General features: G+C 37.5%; 1 protein-coding gene across 1 annotated transcript; it reads right to left on the reverse strand.

The window, feature by feature from the left end:
• Positions 1,828-16,149, reverse strand: LOC109235353 (dicarboxylate transporter 2.1, chloroplastic-like). The gene is made up of 5 exons (XM_019401424.1): positions 16,080-16,149; positions 15,177-15,972; positions 7,306-7,619; positions 3,008-3,456; positions 1,828-2,376 (listed from the first exon to the last, which is right to left on the reverse strand). Exons 2-5 carry the CDS (start codon positions 15,813-15,815, stop codon positions 2,243-2,245), a joined length of 1,536 nt encoding a protein of 511 aa, XP_019256969.1. The 5' UTR covers positions 15,816-15,972; positions 16,080-16,149; the 3' UTR covers positions 1,828-2,242.

Genomic DNA, 22,621 nt, shown 5'->3' on the forward strand with positions numbered 1-22,621 from the left:
ATTTTTTGCCTTTTAATATTCGAGCAAGAATCCTCTATTATATAAAGAGGATCCAAGCCTTGTAAAAGGGGGACTTTTGGACTACTGGAAATAGAATCTCTCTTTTTTCTCTCTCTCTAACATTATCTCTCTCTTATCTTTGAGAAGTTTATCACTTTCTCTCATTAACCTTGTTTACACTATTGTCATCTGATTCTATATTCAAGATCATCCTAGGGTTTATTATCTTCCACTATGATTTACCCCTTCATCTACATCGATTGATTTGCTTAGAAAGTATTAACTTACTTTTGGTTCAAACAATTTGGCGCCGTCTGTGGGGATTTCGGTAGTCGAAATCATAGTTCACATCTAGGATATCAGAAATTCAAGATCATCCTAGGGTTTATTATCTTCCACTACGATTTACCCCTTCATCTACATCGATTGATTTGCTTAGAAAGTATTAACTTACTTTTGGGTCAAACAATAACAACACTTAGCTATAACATCCAAGAATATTAAGAACAAACGAGGCTGTTATAGAGAGGTTTGACTGTATAACCTAATAAATAAATAAAAAAGAAAATCACGCTACCATCTTTGGTAAAACCAAGTTCACCGCGGAGCTATCTGTTAAATTGAGCTTTAAGAAAATTCAATTAAAGCTTTACTAGTATTGTATCCTTGAATTCGACTTTCGACAAGTGCATTTTATTTTTTCGTATTTCTGTACTTCGCCTTGGTTGTATACGGTTGTATCCTTTGTAAACATTCATGTATACAATCGATACAAGCTGTATTCTTTGTATACATCCTGAATTTTTGCCTTGGTCATGTACTCGTTGCGTGAATGAATACAGTAGATACAGGTTGTATTCGTTGTGCGAACGAATACAATTGCGCGAATGAGTACAGTTGATACAGATTGTATTTGTTGCGAATTTGAATACAAGTGGTATAAGCTGGTAACAATTGAGCAAAATTTTGCCTAAACAAAGCACTGTCATAATTTTAGGCTATGTAGTTGGAAGTCCAATTGTTTAGTGCCAAGGACAAAGTCTCAACAATCCCAAAGAAGAGGTTCATTTTGAACTAAAAATCCAACCAGCATTTGCCTTGAACCTGGGCAAAAATTGAGCTTATTCAGTAAGAGATCTCATGTTATGGGACAAGTTTAAAGTAGCTAAAGGTGAATGCTGAGAGGAGGAGGCCGGTCAACTTAGAGGGCGCCCGCCACTTCTTCAGACGCGTTCCCTGACTTCCAAGGCGCAAATCAAGAAGAAAGCACAGAACAGAAAGAGACATCATTATCACTTTATAATAATACATGATATTACACTCCCCCCTCAAACTCCATCTGCTTTATGTTTGATCTGGTAAATTCACTTGCAGCCAAGTGCCTCGTGATCCATACCCCGGGTTAGATGAATGGAGGACCGACTTACCTAGGTTTTCACGAGAGTTGGCGGGTTCTGGAGTGCCTATCAAGGGCATTATTGCGTACCTCGGGGAGAATGTAGCCAAGTTGATCAAGGCAGTGGATTGCGGATAATTTCACCCATTTAATCTAATGATGCAACAGGCTTACATGTTAAAATGAATGTTAATCAGCTAAAATAAACAAGCTCAGGTACTGGTACCAATAAAATTAAGAAACTATAGCCTCTTGTAACAATCAAACTGTTCTGAAATAAACACGCTCATATAATGGTACCCCAATACCCCATGCGCGACAGATATACGCGAGGCCTAATCCAGTCATGTTTTGAAAAAAATTATTTTTGATATTTTGAGTCTACCAGAAATATGTCCGAATATATACATGCTTACTTTAATTCCCTGGAATTAAAAGCAGTCATTATGTTATTCCTGAATTTAAACAATAAATACAATTAACGTTACAGTCATTTCAGATCTTGGCTATTACTACCCAACCGTTGCCTCCTTACTTGTATATACAACTTATGATTTCTCTTCTATACTAACACATAAAACACATGCATTCCTCTCTTTCTCTTGTTCTTCAATAAGTTCTTGGGCAATTGTATTTATGCAAAACTCCAAATTTCTCACCAAGAGTGCACGTGTTTGGGAGTGTCGTGTAACCTTCAGGAGCGACCGATCTCAACGATTTACACCCAAGCTTGGGTAAAATCGTTTTTAAGACAGTGGCTTGACTCGACACAATATTTTATTCAATGAGTTGTTTCTGTTCTTCTATTGTTCTTTGTCAATATGTCATATTTTTCCAACACAACATTCACTTGCTTATTTCAGTCTTAGTAAAGGCCAAGAATCTTCCACCAGCCAGCCCTACTAATCCCCATATGGCAATATTAATAAGAGCTATGGTAATGCCCATTTTGAAGACATCACGTAGTTCCACATAACCAGCTGCCAAAGAAGAGAAAAGAAAATGAGATTAATTAGTTCAACTTCCTAAAACATAAATGAAAAGAGAACAGTTACCAAAATTTAGGTAACTGTTATCTTAGACTGCTTAGAGATAATCTTAATGGAGATAGGGCATCCCGGTGCATAATGCATCCTGCGTTTATGCAGGATCCGGAGAAAGGACGCACCCCAAGAGAGTGTGATGTATACAATCTGACCTAACGCAAGCATTAGTGGCTGCTTCCATGGCTCGAACCCGTGACCTATAGATCACACGGAGACAATTTTTCGTTGCTCCAAGGCATCCCGCATTTAAGCAGGATCCGAGGAAGGGTCGCACCCCAAGAGAGTGTGATGTACACAGTCTACCAGCCCTAATACAAGCAGTAGTGGCTACTTCCACGGCTCGAACCCGTGACGTATAGGCTATGTTGCGCGACCTCTCCAAAATGCTCCGCACTGGTGTCAGATCTTCCAAAAATATACTACTTTTGAAGGATCCGACACGCACCCGGCAATATTTTTAGAGAGTCCGAGCAACATAGCCTATAGATCACATCGAGACAAGTTTGCTCCAAGGCTCCGCTTCATAATCTTAATAGATCTTATCAAATATACTTCAAGAAAATACCTCCATAATATACTGCAGCTTGACCACTGCTATAATGTGTCAATGCACCAAAAAGATTACTGAAGTATCCCAATAACAATGTAGCAAGAAGATTTGGAATTTTTGATGCCAAACACATTCCAAGAAATGCAGGGTACAAAGCTGCAACATGAGCAGTTTGACTAGCAAACAAGTCGTGAATGAAGTAATATGTTCCTAGAAGTATACAAAATGCTCCAAACCAATGTAGTGAAAGAGAGTTGAGGAAATTAGCCACAACATTTGACATCCAAGCAACAACTCCAAGAGTAGTTAATTGTGTTGCCATCCCTATTAAAACTCCAAACCAAGCTAATGTATCCCATGCAGATTTTTCACTTAAGCAATCATCCCAAGTAAGTATTCCAAATGCCAAAAGTAGTGACAATCCTAGCATTGCTGTGATACCACTTGCTAGCCCAAGAGCCTCTCTGTATTAAATGGAAAGTTGTTTCATTATCAAACATAGGCTACAATGAGAAAAGAAAAAAAAAAAAAAAGCAGTCCGGTGTACAAAACATCCAGGGTTCATGAAGGGTCCGGATGCCTTGGAGCAACGGTAAAGTTGTCTCCGTATGACCTATAGGTCACAGGTTCGAGCTGTAGAAGCAGCCACGAAGTTGCATGTTCCATCAGCAGCAGCCTACCCTGATGCCAGTATCAATGGCTGATTACACGGCTCGAACCCGTGACCTGTAGATTACATGAAGACAATTTGACCGTTGCTCCAAGGCTCCCCTTCATAGGCTACAATGAAATAGAGAAATAAAGAAAAGAAATATGGCAACATTTTAAGACTAGTGCACAGGTTAATCTGGTCATGAGCAGAGGGATATGAAGCACATGTATTTAAGTATATATAAGGCAGAATACATCGGCAACCCTTAAAGTTGTCTTCGCTTTTTACTTAAATACTTTATCTTGAGTCCGTTCCATTTGAACACTCCAACCACATCTCAAATGTGTAATTTAGACACAACTCGGTAATGTGGCATAGCGCGTGTATTACACTATTTTTCAAAGCGTGATAGATCAATTTTCTTTTTTAATTTTTTTTTTCTCTTTCTTTTTCCACCTATTCTTTCGCACAGTCACCAGGTTGCCACCTTTCTCTCTCCCCTTCCACCGGTCCACCACCATCCACCTTTCTATCTTAGTTTTCATGGCCGGAATAAATGGAGATCACTGGAAAACCCCCAAATATTTATTCTTTTTTCGGAAAAGGCCTAAAAATGCCACTCAACTATTAGAAATGACCTATCTATGTCATCCGTTAAAAGGTCCCTATTTCCATGCCATTACCGTTACACTTTGGCCTATTTATGCCACTGTCTACTAAGAGTTCCATTTTCTGATTTTTAAATAATAAGAATTAATTTTTCAACCCCACATTTGCCACGTGTCTTTATATTACTGGTTCTTCTTTACTTGACCCTACATTTCTTTTAACCCTGATTATGTATAATTAACCAAACCCAACCGGATAAAATCCAACCACATAACCCAAAACTAAATCCTAGTTATCTCTGGGAAAATGACACTTCCATACTTTATCACAGCTCCTCCAGCGACTGAACCAACTCCATGTTTTAATAAGAAGTTCAAATCCTCCTGCTTGTCATAAAATTTCAAAAACGACCTCACAGGTGATAGTAGTATGTAAATAATAATCCAATAAAATAAAATAAATTACTCGTTAAGATTTTGAAAATATTGCCAAACTGATCGTGAAAATCGTGATTAACGAACAGTTAAGTGTTCTGAGAGGAGTTAAAGGGAGGGACTGGGGGTAACCTGTAGTAGGAAAGGAAGGCCAGGTTCATCAGTGCTGGGATTTGGTTGGTCAGTTTTGGGGTCGGAAGCTCGGGCAATCATGGGCGTCTTAAAGGAGGAAGACATTGTGAAAGATTTTGGAACGAGGCTGCAGACGGCTGCTGAAGAGACGATATTGAGGTTGAGGTGGAACATGTCGCCGGAAATTTTACAGGTCGCAATGCGGCAGCGTCCATCTCCTCAAATGGCAACAAGGTTAAAAGAAATGTAGGTTCAAGTAAAGAATAACCAATAATATAAAATAATTCTTATTATTTAAAAATTATAAATGGAACTGTTAGTAGACGGTGGTATAAATAGGCCAAAGGTGTAACGGTAGTGACATGGAAATAGCAATCTTTTAACAGATGGGCATAGATAGGCCATTTCTGATAGTTGATATTTTTAGACCTTTTCTGTTCTTTCTTTGTTTCTCTCCTCTTTTTCAACTCAGTTACTTTTTTTTCCAATTAAGCAGCTACAGAAATTAAATCACCAGTGAATCATTCATGGTCAAAGATATCAAACAATTATTAAGGAAAGGATTTTCAACAAAAAAGAAAAAATTGACACGAATTTCTCCATCTCCCAGACCTGAGTTTCACTGAGTGCTCTCGATTGAAACAAAACGAAGACCTCTTCACATCAGATTGAAACAAAACGAAGACCTCTTCACTGAGTGCTCTCGATTGAGTTTCCTCAGTTTGTTGCAAAATTCCCGCAAGAGAGAGAGAGTGCAGCAAGCAGCGCAACAAAGACCTCTTCACATCAGATCTGGGGAAAGAAAATGAAGGAGGAGACAAAGTAGCGGGGGGGTTTGGGGGGGGGGTTTCGGGGTAGCAGACAGAAGGAGGGGGACCTCGGGGAAGAAGAAGGGATGGGAGAGGGTTTTCTGTTTTTTCTTTTCTTTTTTAGTTACAGTTATCAATTTTAAGAAAATTACACGTGTCAGATATTTATTTGTTCATTTGACACGTCACAAGCGTGTGAATTACACGCATCTTCGTATTTTGGCTGCCTATTAATTTTATGTCTAAATGACACATTTGATATGTGGTTGGAGTGTTCAAATGAAACGGACTTAAAATATAGTGCTTAAGTGAAAAGTGAGGACAAATTTAATAGGCTATCGATGTATTCTGCCTATATATAAACACAACAAAAGCTCTAATCCTTGGACCAAGAAATTATCTACTATGCATCAGGCTACCTCCCTCATTATTGTAGTACTAGGAAATATAAAGAAGTAAAGATCATGCTGATTGTTAAGAAGATGGACCTCGAGCGTAACTCTGCTTCAGAATCTAGTTCATGAGTGAGGGTCGCCCGAGACCATATTAAAGAGAGAACAACTCATTCTCTCAACTAATGTAGGATACTCTAACATCCTTCCCTCCCTCAGCACACCCCAGGTTTGACATTTGCAGCGGCAAAAACACAATATGGGAGCTTAATATAGGGTAAACCAAGAATAAGGATACGTTTGGCTCTAATACCATGTTAAGAAAATGCATATTTGGGCTTAAATTAACCCCAAATTAAAGTTATATCCTGAGATGATGAAGGGCAGCCCGGTGCACTAAGCTTCCGCTATGCGCGGAGTCCGGAGATGGGCCGAACCACAAAGGTCTGTTATACGCAGTCTTACCCTACATTTCTGCAAGAGGTTGTTTCCACGGCTCTAACTCGTAAGCTCCTGATCACATGACAGCAACTTAACCGGTTACGCCAAGGCTCCCATTCTCTATCCTGAGGTGATGACTATCCAAAACCATATAAAAAGGTCAAAATAGCACGGTATAGCCAGTTTTCAGACTGGTCATTCAAAAATAGCTAGCGTTTACCAAGTCAATAAAAAATAGCCACTATTTTGCTGCAACAGAGACCGGTCCAGCATAATATACTGGAGTTCGGTGCACCTGTGTATGAACTCCAGCATATTATGCTGGACCGGTATACTTTGCTGGCTCCAGTATAATATACTGGAGACCGGAGCACCGGTGCTCCAAACTCCAATATATTATGCTGGACCGGTATACTTGCTGGAACTCCAGTATATTATGCTGGAGTTCTAGTGTACTTATGCTGGAACTCCATCATATTATGCTGGAGTTCCAGCATACTTATCCTGGAACTCCAGTATAATATGCTGGAGTTCAAGTATACTTATGCTGGAAATCCAGCATAATATACTGGCGTGTTTTCCGGATTTTGAACAGTGTTTTCGCTCAGATTTATCTTTACATGAAAAGTGGCTAAAATTCCGATTACTTTTGAAACTGGGCTATTTTTAAATGACCAGTTGTAAATCTGGCTATTTTTAAATTTCTCCCCATAAAAAGACAACAACACATTCGATTTTTAAGATTGAGCTAGGCCCATGGTCTGTCACTTGTGTCAAAGAAACTCATTCACAATCAAAAGGAAGATTGAAAACATATAAAAACATATAAGTATTTGAACATTACCCAGAAATCCATAATGAAACAGTTACAAGCATGACTATCATCATAACCCACTGATCACTTTTGATAGGACCCATCTGCTCCAGTTTCCTTCTAGCCATTAATGGAGCATCTGGTGTGTTCTTCATTTCTGGAGGGAAAATCTTGTATAGAATAGTTGGACTTGCTAAAAGAGATATAATTGCTGGTATGCTTGAAACCTTGAACCAAGTTAGCCATTTACTTGATGTTTTCACTCCTAACCCCTCAGCTAATTTCAAACACAATAAGTTATTTGCAGCAGCTGTTAGGAATAAGGCACTTGAGCTATTAGAAGCCTGTAAATGCAACACAACATAAGTAGCATTAGTGATAGGAATTATCAGAAATGGAACTAAAATATACAAGACACAATATTAAACCTCTGAATATTAAAATTAGTGCAGCTCAGCGCACTAAGCTCCTCTGCTATGCGAGGGCCCGGGGAAGGGCCGGACCACAAGGGTCAATTGTACGCAGCCTTGCCCTGCATTTCTGCAAGAGATTGTTTCCACGACTTGAACCCGTGACCTCCTGGTCACATAAAAGCAACTTTACCAATTACGCTAAGGCTCCCCTTCCACCTGAATCTTAAAATTAATTAAATAAATCTAAAAGAAGTATATAGTTGCAGTTGGTTTGTTTCTTTCTTTCTTTGAGTCATATATATACCTAATTCATGTTATGATTAAAACAATTTATTTTACAGCTTGTTTGGATGATTATTCCCCGTTGTATCGTATTGTATTGTTATCCCTAAACACTGTTTGTTTTGATTGTTTCATTAAAATTGGTTGTATTGTATTGTTAAATTCATTGTTCCGGAACAATGAAAAGTCCTCTTTTTTGAAACAACCGATTTGGTGTGGTGGGATTGCTTCCTATTTTTCTTTTCAATTATGCCCTAACTTATTACTCCACAATTCTATTTTACCCTTTACCTCTTTTTTTTTTTTTTTTCTATTTTAACTCCAAATCTCCAACCTATTACCTACTTTGTTTTTTTCAAGAACTTCTACCACCAACGTTAAAGATGTTTTGCCGCCTTCTGTTTTATTTTTTCTCCTAATTTGCTTTTAACTCAATCCTAATTAGTTGTGCTCCTTCGTTTCGCCTTCTTCTGTCTCGCTCCTTTGTTCTGCTTTCTTAAGGTGTTTTGCCTTTTCCTGTTTTGTTTTTTTAAATTATTTTTATGCATAATTTTAATAAATTTAATATTTAAACAATTGAGGGTATTTTAGTCAACTTATCAGTTACAGTACCGTACGATACAGTCAAACCAAACAAGAAAGAATTATTTAACAATAGCAAACAATACAATATATCCAAACATTGTATTTATAAAATGATACGATACAATATGATAAAATACAATAAAATTTATTATAAAACGACGAGAAACAATGATCCAAACAGAGTGTTAGTATTTAAATTTTGTTCATCTTCTTATTTTTACAAACTTATTTAATTTTTATATTATCATATCATGTAAAGAATAATTACATATAATCATTCATAAGAGCCGAGGGTCTATAAAAAATAGTCTCTCTATCTGCCCAAGACAGGAGTAAGATTTGCGCACAAACTCCCAAACCCCACTTATAAAAATATACTGGGTATATTATTGTTGTAATATATAATCAGTCATAAAATGTGTTATTAGTAACATGACTTTTTTATGAAGAAGTTACTATTGTTTTAGCAAGTTACTATTTTAGTTTACCATATCAAATGTCTTATAAAGAGTTGTATATTGTTATATGTGGATTTGACCTTTACAATATAAGAAACTTAATGATCACGGGTTCGAACCGTGGAAACAACCTCTTGCAGAAATGTAGGATAAGGTTGCGTACAATAGACCCTTGTGGTCCAGCCTTTCCTCGGAACCCGCGCATAACAGGAGCTTAGTGTTGGGCACATGTCCATGTTGTCCAGCCAAAGGCCTAATGGCCTAATCCTATTCTCTTTTGGTTTCCATTCCTATTCGGAATTGGATTCGGTGGTTATTCCTATTTTGAGTGGGTTTTGGATTTAGGAGAAATCACCACTCATGATCTATAAATAGGACAACCTTGGAGAATTATTCTACGCTCATTGATACAAGACTTTGAAAGACTTAAGCACATAAGAGTGGTTTTGAGAGAGCTTTCATCAAGAGAGAAGAGAGAAGAAAAGTATTTGTTTTGCTCCAGATTTTTATTCCGACCAGCCAACTTCAAATCACGTTTCCGATTCGTTAACCGTTGGATCGGGCTTATTTTTGACTGGATGTTCGTTACATCTTGGTCTTTGCTTTGAACAGTGGAGATCGGATTTGGAGGCCTGTAGAATCTGATTTAGAGCCTCAAGCAGCAGCTTCATTCTTGTGGATTCTCCTCTTTCTTCAATTGATATGTCGTTGCTCTTGTTACTCTATGTTTGGCACTTGTTGTGTATCCAATTTGAAGAACTTTTATTAACCTCTTATTGTTATAGTGTAACTTTGTGATCCCGTAGTTTTTACCTTCGATTTGAAGGGTTTTCCACGTTCAAATTTGGTGTTCTTTATCTTCTTTATTTTCCGGTTTACCTCTTCCTCGACATAACAGTGGTATCAAAGCCTTGGTTGTTTATCCGGGTTGTTACGAAATGGAGGCGACTATGAGCAAGATGGTATATTTAAATGGGAGAAATTATAATATTTGGAGAAGCAAGATGAAAGATTTGTTGTTTGTGAAGAAGATGCATCTACCCGTTTTTGCAGCTCATAAACCCGAGACTATATCTATTGAAGATTGGGATTTCGAGCACCAAAAAGTATGTGGATATATACGATAATGGGTTGAAGATAATGTTCGCAACCATATTGTGAACGAGACACATGCGAGATCATTGTGGGAAAAGTTAGAGACTCTTTATGCTTCAAAAACCAGGAACAACAAATTATTCTTGCTAACACAATTGATGACTTTAAATACAAGGAAGGCAACCCTATCCTTGATTACATAAATGATTTTCAGGGCATCCTTGATCAGTTGTCTGGAATGGGAGTTGATGATAGGCTATAATTACTTATTTTAGTCGATTATTACACTCTAATTTACTGCACTTTAGTTGAGTTTGTGCTTTAATCGCTAGTATTTTGGGGTGATTTTTAAAAATAGCCAGATTTACAACTGGTCGTTCAAAAATAGCCCAATTTCAAAAGTAATCGAAATTTAGCCACTTTTTATGTAAAGATAAATCTGAGCGAAAACACTGTTCAAAACCCGGAAAATACTCCAGTATATTATGCTGGAGTTCCAGCATAAGTATACTTGAACTCCAGTATATTATACTGGAGTTCCAGGATAGTATGCTGGAACTCCAGCATAATATGATGGAGTTCCAGCATAAATACACTAGAACTCCAGCATAATATACTGTAGTTCCAACAAGTATAATGGTCCAGTATAATATACTGGAGTTTGGAGCACCAGTGCTCCAGTCTCCAGTATATTATAATGGAGCCAGCAAAGTATACCAGTCCAGCATAATATGCTGGAGTTCATACACAAGTGCACCGAACTCCAGTATATTATGCTGGACTGGTCTCTATTGCAGCAAAACGGTGGCTATTTTTCATTGACTTGGTAAACGCTGGCTATTTTTGATTGACCAGTCCGAAAACAGGCTATACCGTAAAATTTTGGCAGTATTTTGCACTAAGCGTGTGTTTTATGCCTTGTAGGAGTGATTCCGAGCTATATAGATGTTATGTAATGAATTCAAGTGATTTGGAGCTTTGAAGTCTGAGTAAAAGCCCAAGGAATTAAGCCGGGATCGTATTCGGGGATCAACGGATGATAGAGCAACAAAACGAAGAATCGAGTAGGCATATTGCGTACTGTCTAGTAAAATGCACATAACTTTTTGCTCAGAAATCCATTTGGGCTCCACAATATATGGTTGGAAAGCTAACGCAAAGGTCTACAACATTCATGTTTTACGTTTTTCCAAATTCCAAAAGTATCAGGGTGAAAAACGCGGTCGAAACCGCGACCGTGGACCTGAGGCGGGCTGAGGCAGTATACTTGCCATATACCGCGGTCATACCACGCCCGGACCGCGACCGCGGCGTCCAGACCTGAAAAAATTGTCCTTTTTCGCGTAGGAGAAGGTATAATTGTTTGGGCCCGACCCTACTTGCTATATATACATGGAAAAACGGTATTTTAAGAGGTTGGACACACTTTTGACATAATTTAGACCTAAGGAGGCTAAGGAGACATATTTTTAACACAGATTCGACATAATTTAGACCTAAGGAGGCTAAGGAGACCGGGGATTCGACCTAAGGAGTCAAGAACACACTGGGAGCAAGGCGGAGAATTCTTCAACGAGTTTTTCCTTCCTCTTCCTATTTTTCATTGTTGGTTATGATTTTTAATATTGCAGTTTTACATACTATTATGAATAACTAATTTGTTATCTAGAGTTTTGGTAGAACCTTTTGTATGATGAATTCTTGTTATATTTTTATATAATTAAGCCGTTGGATCTCTCTACTTGTTTAACTACGTGTTTGTTGTTGTTGATTGAATGGCCATCAATTGACTGTGCCTATTTAGTGTGTACTGCTCGAGAGAGAGTACATATTTAGATAGTTGTTGAACAACGTCACTCCTAACGTATGTGAGAAATCAATACATTGGGTTTAAAGGTAGGTTTAGAAATAACAAAGCCTTGACGTGGTCATAATGAGCGGTTAGATAAAGCCAACTAGCGTAGTTCGAGAGAATATGTCTAGTAAATTATTGTAGTTGCTCGAGAGAGAATTACGGCACCTAAAGAGCTCACGATCAGTAGAAAATACATCAGTGAAATTGTAGGGAACATAGCTGTAAGGATTCCGACAATTGGGGAAATCATAACTCTAGTTCTCCTTAATTTAGTCTCCAACCCTTTGTCTCGTTAGTTGATAATTTTACCGCGTTGTAGTATTTACTAGTTAATTAGTTAGAAATATAAATCTCAATCTTTATAATTTAGGATATTGTTCAATCTTGTCCTCTTAGTGATACTAAACAGGTACAGCTAAGCCTTAGTTCTCTGTGGGATTCGACTCCGGACTTTTAGACCGGATTATATTTGCAGCGACCGCTTATCCTTTTTAGGACTAGAGTTGGGCGTTACCAGGAGTTAATTTTGATGATGAGATACAAGGACTTTGGCTTCGTAATACTTTACCAGACTCTTGGGAGACTCTTCGTGTTTCTTTGACAAATTCAGCTCCTAGAGGTAAGGTGACCATGTAATATGCCAAGAGTGGTGTGATGATTAAGGAGAAAATCTCAGGGTTCGTCCTTACAAGCAGATATCTTGATTACACAAGACCGGGGGAGAGATAGAACAAGAGGCTCGAGGAATAGAAGTAAAAGTAAGTCAAGATCTAAATACCATAATATTACATGCAACCACTTTGGCAAAAAAGGACACATCAAAAGGTTTTAACACAAGTGGTTGCAAGAAATTAGAGAAGGAAAGAAAGTTGAAAATAACGAGAACAACGTTGCTGCTATTGTTCGAGATGACCTTCTTTTTACTTATGATGAAAATGTCATCAATTTGGTATCCCATGAGACGAGCTGAATAGTAGATTCTAGAGCTACCTCACATGTCACGCCAAGAAAAGACTTTTTCTCGTCTTATACTCCTGTTGATTCTGGAGTGTTAAAGATGGGCAATGCCAGTGAAGTTAAGGTGTTCGGTGTTGGCACAGTTTGTTTGAAAACTAATAATGGTTCAATGTTAGTTCTTCAAGTTGTCAAGCATGCTCCAAACTTTCCTTTCAATTTGATCTCCGCAGGAAGATTAGACTATGAAGGTTACTATAATGCCCTCTTTAATGGCCAATAGAAGCTCGCCAAGGGCTCGTTAGTAGTGGCTCGAGGAGTCAAGTCTGGTCATTTATATGTGACACAGGGTTCTATTCTTAATGACTCCATAAATCTGGTAGAAAGTGACACTTTATCAGAATTGTGGCACAGAAGATTGAGTCGTATGAGCGAGAGGGGGATTACGTGTCTGGCTAAGAAAAGTTTGCTTTTTGGAGTGAAAAAAGCAAAGCTAAAAATGTGTATCCATTGTTTAGCTGGTAAACAGAAAAGGGTTTCCTTTCATAGCCATCCTCCCTCAAGAAAGCCCGATTTATTGGAGTTAGTACACTCTGATTTGTGTGGTCCTTTTAAAGTAAAGTCAAAAGGTGGTGAACTTTACTTTGTGTCCTTCATTAATGATCATTCTCGTAAGCTCTGGGTGTATTCTTTGAAATCTAAAGGTCAAGCACTTGGTGAGTTCAAGGAATTTCAGGCCTTAGCCGAGAGACAGACGGGGAAGAAATTAAAATGTATTCGCACTGACAATGGTGGTGAATATTGTGGTCCCTTTGATAATTATTGCAAGGAACAAGGAATTCATCATCAGAAAACTCCGCCCAAGACGCCTCAATTGTATGGTTTGGCAGAGAGGATGAATAGAACTCTAGTTGAGAGAATTAGATGCTTGCTTTCATAGGCTGAACTTCCAAATACATTTTAGGCGGAAGCACTTAACACTGTTGCCTATGTTATCAATTTGTCTCCTGCTGTTGCTTTGGATGGTGATGTCCCAGACAGAGTTTGGTTTGCCAAAGAAATTGGATGTCAGAACTTAGCAGTGCATCTTTATCGGTTATGGTCAAGATGAGTTTGAGTATCGTTTTTACGATCCAATTGACAATAAACTTATTAGAAGTCGTGATGCAATATTTTTTGAAGACCAGACTATTGAAGATATTGACAAAGCTGAGAAGATAGATTCTCAGAGTAATGAGAGCTTAGTTGATAGCGATCCAGTTTCTATTGCTAAGGCACCAATTGCACATGAAGGAACCCAAGACAATAATGAAGATAGTGATTAAGATCAAAATGATCATCATGGTGTAGATATTATGGATGCTCCAGTTGATGAAGTTATGGTTGATCAGCAACCAATTCCTACTCAGGTAACTACTTCGAACGCTCCTGAAACCTCTCTTAGAAGATCTACAAGGGAGAAGCAAAAATCCATGCGCTATCCTCCTAGTGAGTATGTACTTTTGACTGACATGGGAGAACCTGAGAGCTATGATGAAGCCATGCAAGATACTCACAAAGATCAGTGGATCAAACCATGGAAGATGAGATGAAGTCACTCTATGAGAATGGCACATATGAGTTAGTGAAATTGCCGAAAGGTAAGAGAGCTTTATCTAACAAATGGATATTCAGAATACAAGATAACCATACCTCTGCGCCTAGATACAAGTAGGTTAGTTGTTAAAGGTTTTGGCCAGAAGAAGGGAATGACTTTGATGAAATTTTCTCCCATATTGTGAAGATGTCTTAGAATCTGATTTAGAGCCTCAAACAGCAGCTTCGTTTTTGTAGATTCTCCTCTTTCTTCAATTGATTTGTCGTTGCGCTTATTGCTATTGTTGCTCTATGTTTGGCACTTGTTGTGTAGCCAATTTGAAAAACTTTTGTAACCCTCTTATTGTTATAGTGGAGCTTTTTGTATCTTTGTGATCCCGTGGTTTTTACCTTTGATTTGAAGGGTTTTTCATGTTAAAATTTGGTGTTCTTTATCTTCTTTATTTTCGGGTTTGCCTCTTCCTCGACATAACACTTAGTGCAGCGGACTGTCCTAATATAAAAAACTTATACACTGACAATGCAAATAATATCGGTCATCTACTATAACAAGTAATAGCCAACAAATAGTGTAAAAATACGTTGTCAGTATATACAAGTTAAATTCATAAAACATACTAGTACTAGTTAGTGAATAAAAGTAAACAATAAATTAATGCTTACCTGCAATTGAGTTTGAATAAGATAAGCACCAAGTTTCCTAGAAGAATGATCCTTTGGGTGACTATCAGCACTGACAGCCAATGATTTAATAATAGGCAAGAAAATACCACCAGCTCTAGCAGTTGTACTTGGAATAGCAGAAGAAATTGCAGCCTCACTTAAAGCCAAACCATAAGACAAACCCAATGTATCTTTCCCAAGCCAACTCACAAAACACAAAGCAACTCTATCACCAAGTCCAGTCTTAATAAAACCTCTTGAGGAAAAAAATGATACAACAATTAACCAAATAACTTCATTTGTGAATGCAGCAAATGTCGCGACAAATGTTATGGTTTTTGTTATAACCGCGATCGTGAGGGAAAGGAAAGCCCACGCGCCCACTGGCAATGGGCTGAGGATCAGGCCGCAGATAGTTGTAAGGAAAATGGCTAAAAGTTGCGACGCTATAGTGGAAAGTTGGTGGGGTTTTGGTACCGTGAAGCGGAAGAGTAAGCCTATCGCTAATGATATTGCTAGTGGTATTGGTTTTGCACCTTTCCATTTTGAGAGAGAGAAGCGGTGACGGTTGGTGGCGGAGGTAGCGGTTGCGGTAGGGGAAGTGGTGATCGGAAGGGGAGAATTACCTAGAGTTGACATTAACTATCAATGGCAGAATCAGAATTTAAAACTTTAAGGTAATGGATATGAAGTGTCACTGTCATAAGGAATGATACCTTACGTGTGATTTAAACTTAGATATATATTACGAGATGAAAAATAGTGAATGCACTTGCTCCAACTATGATTCTATGATCTGCATTTGACACCAAAATTAAAAGAAAATCGAAGAATTTAACACGTATAAAAGGAAAACGTTCACTTGATCATGCATTAAAACAGTCGTGACACAAAATTTCTTACCTTAATTGGATTTGCTAATGTCATGCAAATAACTGACACTCGTTGAGTGAAAGCTTCTGTTCTTTGAAACTCTTAACACTGACTGATTCACTTCAAACCGGTGGTCATGTACTTATGTACTATATGGTTATGGCTATTTTTATGGGTAGAGTGGCAAGTGGTGGGAGGAAGAAAATTTGAGAAATAATTGGAAACGGATGAAAAAACGGAGGGAAATGGGAGGTGGAGATAAAACCCTTTTGAATTGGATTTTAGTTGTTTTTTTTTTCACTAATTGGATTTTGGTTAATTCAAAAGGACAATAGAAGGCTGACATATGGACATATTATATTATTATTCTCCACCTTTTTAAGGGGTCGTTTGGTTGAGAAATAAGTTATCCCATGATTAATTATTCTCATATTAGTTATCCTACCCTCCCATAGGGATAAATAATACTACAGTCCCAGGATAACTAATCCCGAGATTAATTATACCACAATTTTATCACAACCAAACGTGGGATAAATTCATCTCAAATTTGGTCCCGGAATTCGTTATCCCTTATCTCTAGTACCAAAATATTTTCTCTTACAATTTTTTACTACTGTAATAGTTTTAATTTATAGTATTTGGTTTTAGTGTAATTTTCGTTTTGAATTAGATCTTGAAACATGCCATGTACTTATAGCAAAACATATATTTAGATCTTCGATTCTAGATTAGGAAAGAACAATGCGATATCTATGTCTAAGATGAACTCAATTTTATTTCAATGTTCAACTTTTATCCATATAATATAGGAGTTGTTATAAATAGAATTGTATTTATGGTGAATGTCTATATTTAGAGAGATTCTAGGGTTCATTGCTTGGTGGCTAAGTCACCCTCTCCCTATAAATAGAGGGTTCTATTCTATTGTAATTCATCCCAAAATTCAATAAGAATTTCCTCTCTCTCTTTCTCTGCAATATTGCTCTTGTTCTTTTATTATTTTCATCACACGTTATCAGCACGAGACTCTACCGTCTCAAGAAGATTAAGGTACAACTTTTCTCCTCTTTTAATTATGACTGATATTATGAAAAGAAAGTTTGTTGCCCTTGAAATTTCGGGCAAGAACTATATGACATGGGTGTTGGATGCTGAAATCCATTTAGATGCAATGGGTCTTGGAGACGCCATTAAAGACAAAACTAAAGCATCCACCCAAGACTGTGCTAAGGCCTTGATTTTCTTGCGCCATCACCTTTATGAAGTGTTGAAAATAGAATATCTCACAGTAAAAGACCCACTTGTTTTGTGGAATGGCTTAAAGAAAAGATATGATAACTTAAAGTTGGTCACTCTTCCACAAGCACGATATGATTGGGCTCATCTGAGGCTCCAAGACTTTAAGTCTGTTTCTGAATATAATTCTGCAATGTTCAGAATTTCTTCTAAAAATTGAAAACTCTGTGGAGATACTATCAGTGATTATTATGCTTGAAAAAACGTTTACAACGTTTCATGCCTCCAATATGGTCCTGCAACAACAGTACAGAGAGAAAGTTTCAAGAAGTACTCTGAGCTGATTTCTCTTCACCTTTGGGCTGAGCGAAACAATGACTTGCTCATGAGAAAATCACGAAAATCGCCCACTAGGTCTACACCATTGCTATAATGTGGATGGTGTATTCCCATTATGCTAAGCGTGGAAAAAGCCGTGACTCTATTCGTGGTCGTGGTCGTGGTCGTGGCCGTGCGTAGACAAGGAAGAAATTTTCCTGGTGTTAATCATCCCCCAAAGAGAAATAACCACCAAAAGTGGAAAGGGAAAGATGAGAAGCCAAAAGCAAATGGTTCAGAAACTGAATGCTATCGTTGCGGTGGAAAAGGGCATTGGGCAAATATTTGTCGTGTACCAAGACATTTGGTTGAGCTTTATCAAGCATCTCTAAAGAATAAAGGCCCTGAAGCTAATTTTGTCTCTGACAATGATTTTGACATCACCCACTTGGATGTGGCAGTCTTCTTTGAGCGCCCTGATGGAAAAATAGACCACTTGATCGGTGATGGATCCGTGGTTAAAGATGATTAAGTAGTTCAATTTTTATTTGTGCCTGTTCGTAGTAGTTAATGAATAAAAATCATGTAATTATAGTTCTTTACATGAGTAGTAATCATTAGTATCAATTAGTATTATTTAATTTTTAAAATAGTGTTAGTTCGTTTTGATTAAATATAGATCCCTTTAACAAACTCTCTTTATGGAAATTTGCTCCTGTTGCACATCTATCGATTTCTTAACGTGGAGTTAAAACAGAAAGTAAAATTCAGAGTTCAATTGGATAATATATGTATATGATTGAAGACACGAGCGATCACGTCCATGTGGTCAGAATAATGGACAGGCAAATATGGTTATCTTTGTTTCCATGTTATTGTATAATGATAGTTAGCTTATCCAATTCTCTCTTTGTTTAATATTTGTTTTATACAATGTGTGCTCGGAAAACTAATTTTTAAATTAGTTTGTTTTCTTTTCTTCCACAATTGCAATTTCACACTGTGTTAATCGTATTATTTAGATGTATGGTATTTAATTCTACTAAATGCCCTTATCTTTCTCATTATTAGCTCCTTTGTTAAATGCTTGAACAAATTCATGAATATATTTAATCGAGAAGAATATACTAATATTTATTCGTATATTTCTTTTGTATGTCAAACCATGGGAAGCAAATATGGATATCTCACAAAGCAAACTTGGATCAATGTACAACTGTAAAAATATTTGTTTAATTGATTCATGTACGACACATACAATATTCAAAGAGAAGAAATATTTCTCTCGTTTAAGTATGTGTAAGGCAGATGTTACTACAATTTCTGGTAGTAGTAAATTAATTGAAGGCACTGGAAGAGCTACTATAACTCTGCCTAAGGGAACAATACTTATTATAGAGAATGCAATTTTCTCCTCCAAGTCCAAGAGGAACTTGTTGAGTTTTAAAGATATCCGCCGAAATGGTTATCATATTGAGACAATAGATGAGAATAATCTTAAATATCTCATTATCACCAAAAATGTCTCTGGCCAGAAAAGGGCTATTGAGAAGTTCCCATCTTTATCTTGTGGCCTGTATTGGACAAGAATTAGTGCAATTGAGGCACATTCTATTGTAAACCAAAAGGTTACTGATTCCAATACTTTTGTACTTTGGCATGATCCATTGGGACATCCTGGATCAATTATGATGAGACGGATTATAGAAAACTCAAATGGGCATCCATTAAAGAATTTAAAAATTCTTTTAAATAATGAATTTTCTTGCACTTCTTGTTATCAAGGCAAGTTAATTATTACCATCACCAACAAAGGTTGGAATTGAGTCCCCTGCGTTTTTGGAACGTATACAAGGGGATATTTGTGGACCTATTCACCCACCTAGTGGGTCGTTTAGATATTTTATGGTCTTAATAGATGCATCTTCTAGATGGTTTCATGTGTGCCTATTGTCATCTCGCAACCTCGCGTTTGCAAAATTAATGGCACAAATAATTCGATTACGGGCACAATTTCCCGATAATCCAATTAAGTCTATTAGACTTGATAATGCTGCTGAGTTTTCATCCCAAGCATTTAATGATTATTGCTTATCAATTGGGATAAAAGTGGAACATCCTGTACCTCATGTTTACACTCAAAATGGTCTTGCAGAGTCTTTAATTAAACGTCTGCAATTGATAGCAAGACCGTTACTCATGAAAACGAGGCTCCCACTTCTGTTTTGGGGTCACACCATTTTGCATGTAGCAATGCTAGTTCGTCTCAGACCGACAAATTATCATAAATATTCCCCGTTGCAATTGGTTTTGGGTCATGAACCTAATATATCCCATTTAAGAATTTTTGGATGCGCAGTATAAGTGCCTGTAGCACCACCATATCGCACCAAAATGGGTCCGCAAAGAAGGTTAGGAATATATGTTGGGTTTGAATCGCCCTCCATTATTCGCTACCTCGAAACATTGACGGGGGATTTGTTTACTGCACGATTTGCAGACTGTCGATTCGATGAGACACTTTTCCCAAAATTAGGGGGAGAAGTTGGTGAAACCAAACGGAAAATTTTGTGGAAAAATCCATCATTATCTCATCTTGATCCACGTGCCTCTATTTGTGAAAAAGAGGTGCAAAAGATTATCCATTTGCAGAGAATAGCAAATCAAATGCCAGACGCATTTACGGATTTAAAAAGGATAACAAAATCGCATATCCCTGCAGAGAATGTTCCAATCCGTATTGATGTCCCTATTGGACAATCTTCTAGTGTCATAGCTAATGAGTCAAAAGCACGCCTAAAACGTGGCAGACCATTAGGTTCCAAAGATCGAAATCCTAGAAAAAGGAAAACAAATGATCAAAATGACACTACGAAAGAATCTCATGAAGAAATCCACGATTTAATAAATTATGAGATTCATGAGGAATCCATTGAGCCCGAGGCTCAAGAAAATAAGGAACTATCAATAAATCCAATCGATATTGAGACAAATTTGAATCGAGTGGATATAGTGGTGGATTATGTCTTTGCATATAATGTTGCATCTAGCATTATGCAAGAAAGTGAGGATCTTGAACCTCAATCTGTTGGAGAATGTCGACAAAGACTTGATTGGCCAAAATGGCAAGAAGCAATCCAATCAGAGTTGAATTCACTTGCAAAACGTGAAGTTTTTGGGCCTGTAGTCCAAACACCTAATGGTGTTAAGCCTGTTGGCTATAAATGGGTCTTTGTACGCAAGAGAAATGAGAAAAACGAGGTACAAAGATATAAGGCACGCCTTGTTGCACAAGGATTTTCACAAAGGCCTGGTGTCAATTATGAAGAGACATATTCACCCGTTATGGATGCTATAACGTTCCGTTATCTCATTAGTTTTGCTGTCCATGAAAAGCTTGACATGCATTTAATGGATGTGGTTACCGCCTACCTTTATGGCTCACTTGATAATGAGATATACATGAAAATTCCCGAGGGATTCAAAATGCCTAACGCAAATAATTCAAAGTCCCGGGAAATGTTTTCAATCAAATTGCAAAGATCTTTGTATGGTCTAAAGCAATCAGGACGAATGTGGTATAATCGTCTTAGTGAGTATTTATTAAAGGAAGGCTATATAAATGATGCCATTTGCCCATGTGTTTTTATAAAGAAAACAACATCGGAATTTGTTGTACTTGCCGTATATGTTGATGACATAAACCTTATTGGAACTCCTATAGAACTTCAAAAGGCAATTGATTATTTAAAGAAAGAATTCGAGATGAAAGATCTCGGAAAGACAAAATTATGTCTTGGTTTGCAAATTGAACATTTGACAAACGGAATTTTTGTTCATCAATCTACCTACATAGAAAAGATATTGAAACGGTTTGCCATGGATGGAGCACATCCATTAAGTACTCCGATGGTTGTTCGATCACTTGATGTGAATAAGGATCCATTCCGACCTCAAGAAAAGAATGAAGAGCTACTTGGTCCTAAAGTACCATATCTTAGTGCAATTGGTGCACTAATGTATCTTGCTAATACTACAAGGCCTGGCATAACTTTTTCAGTTAATGTCTTAGCAAGATATAGCTCTACTCCTACAAGGAGACATTGGAATGGAATCAAAAACATATTGCGGTATCTAAAAGGGACTACCGATATGGGCTTATTTTATGGCAACAATTGCAATCCCGATCTTGTTGGTTATGCTGATGCTGGGTATTTATCTGACCCACACAAGGCTCGGTCTCAAACAGGTTATGTATTTACCTGTGGAGGCACTGCCATATCTTGGCGATCGACTAAGCAATCAATTGTGGCTACTTCATCTAATCATGCTGAGATAATTGCTATTCATGAAGCAAGTCGAGAATGTGTATGGTTGAGGTCTATAATACATCTTATTCGAGACAAATGTGGGTTGAAGTGTGACAAACTACCCACAATTTTGTATGAAGATAATGCAGCATGCATAGCTCAATTGAAGGGAGGATTCATAAAAGGAGATAGAACAAAGCACATTTCACCAAAGTTATTTTTCACACATGATCTTCAAAAGAATGGTGATATTAATGTGCAACAAATTCGTACAAGTGATAATATGGCTGATTTGTTCACCAAGTCTCTACCGATGTCAACCTTCAAGAAGCTAGTGTACAAGATTGGGATGCGAAGACTCAAGGATGTGAATTGATGCTATCATCAGGGGGAGTTAATGCGCGTTGCACTCTTTTTCCCTTACAAGGTTTTGTCCCAGTGGGTTTTCCTTGCAAGGTTTTTAACGAGGCAACCAATAGGTGCATTTCTAAACATGTGTACTCTTTTTCCTTTTCTAGAATTTTTTTTCCATTGGGTTTTATTTTAGTTAAGGTTTTAACGAGGCACATTATCTGTTGAATAGACATTCAAGGGGGAGTGTTATAAATAGAATTGTATTTATGGTAAATGTCTATATTTTGAGAGATTTTAAGGTTCATTACTTGGTGGCTAAGTCACCCTCTCCCTATAAATAGAGGGTTCTAT

The sequence above is a fragment of the Nicotiana attenuata genome, chromosome 12, assembly GCF_001879085.1.
Source record: "Nicotiana attenuata strain UT chromosome 12, NIATTr2, whole genome shotgun sequence".
NCBI lineage: Eukaryota > Viridiplantae > Streptophyta > Magnoliopsida > Solanales > Solanaceae > Nicotiana > Nicotiana attenuata.

Bases quoted from the DNA above. Each gene is read 5' to 3' on its own strand.
- LOC109235353 (XM_019401424.1), bottom strand. From the start codon at position 15,815: ATGTCAACTCTAGGTAATTCTCCCCTTCCGATCACCACTTCCCCTACC. The intron at 3,457-7,305 runs GTAATGTTCAAA...CATTTAATACAG, and splicing joins GTTTCATTATGGATTTCTGG to AGAGGCTCTTGGGCTAGCAA. The intron at 2,377-3,007 runs GTATTTTCTTGA...CTTCTTTGGCAG, and splicing joins AGCTGCAGTATATTATGGAG to CTGGTTATGTGGAACTACGT.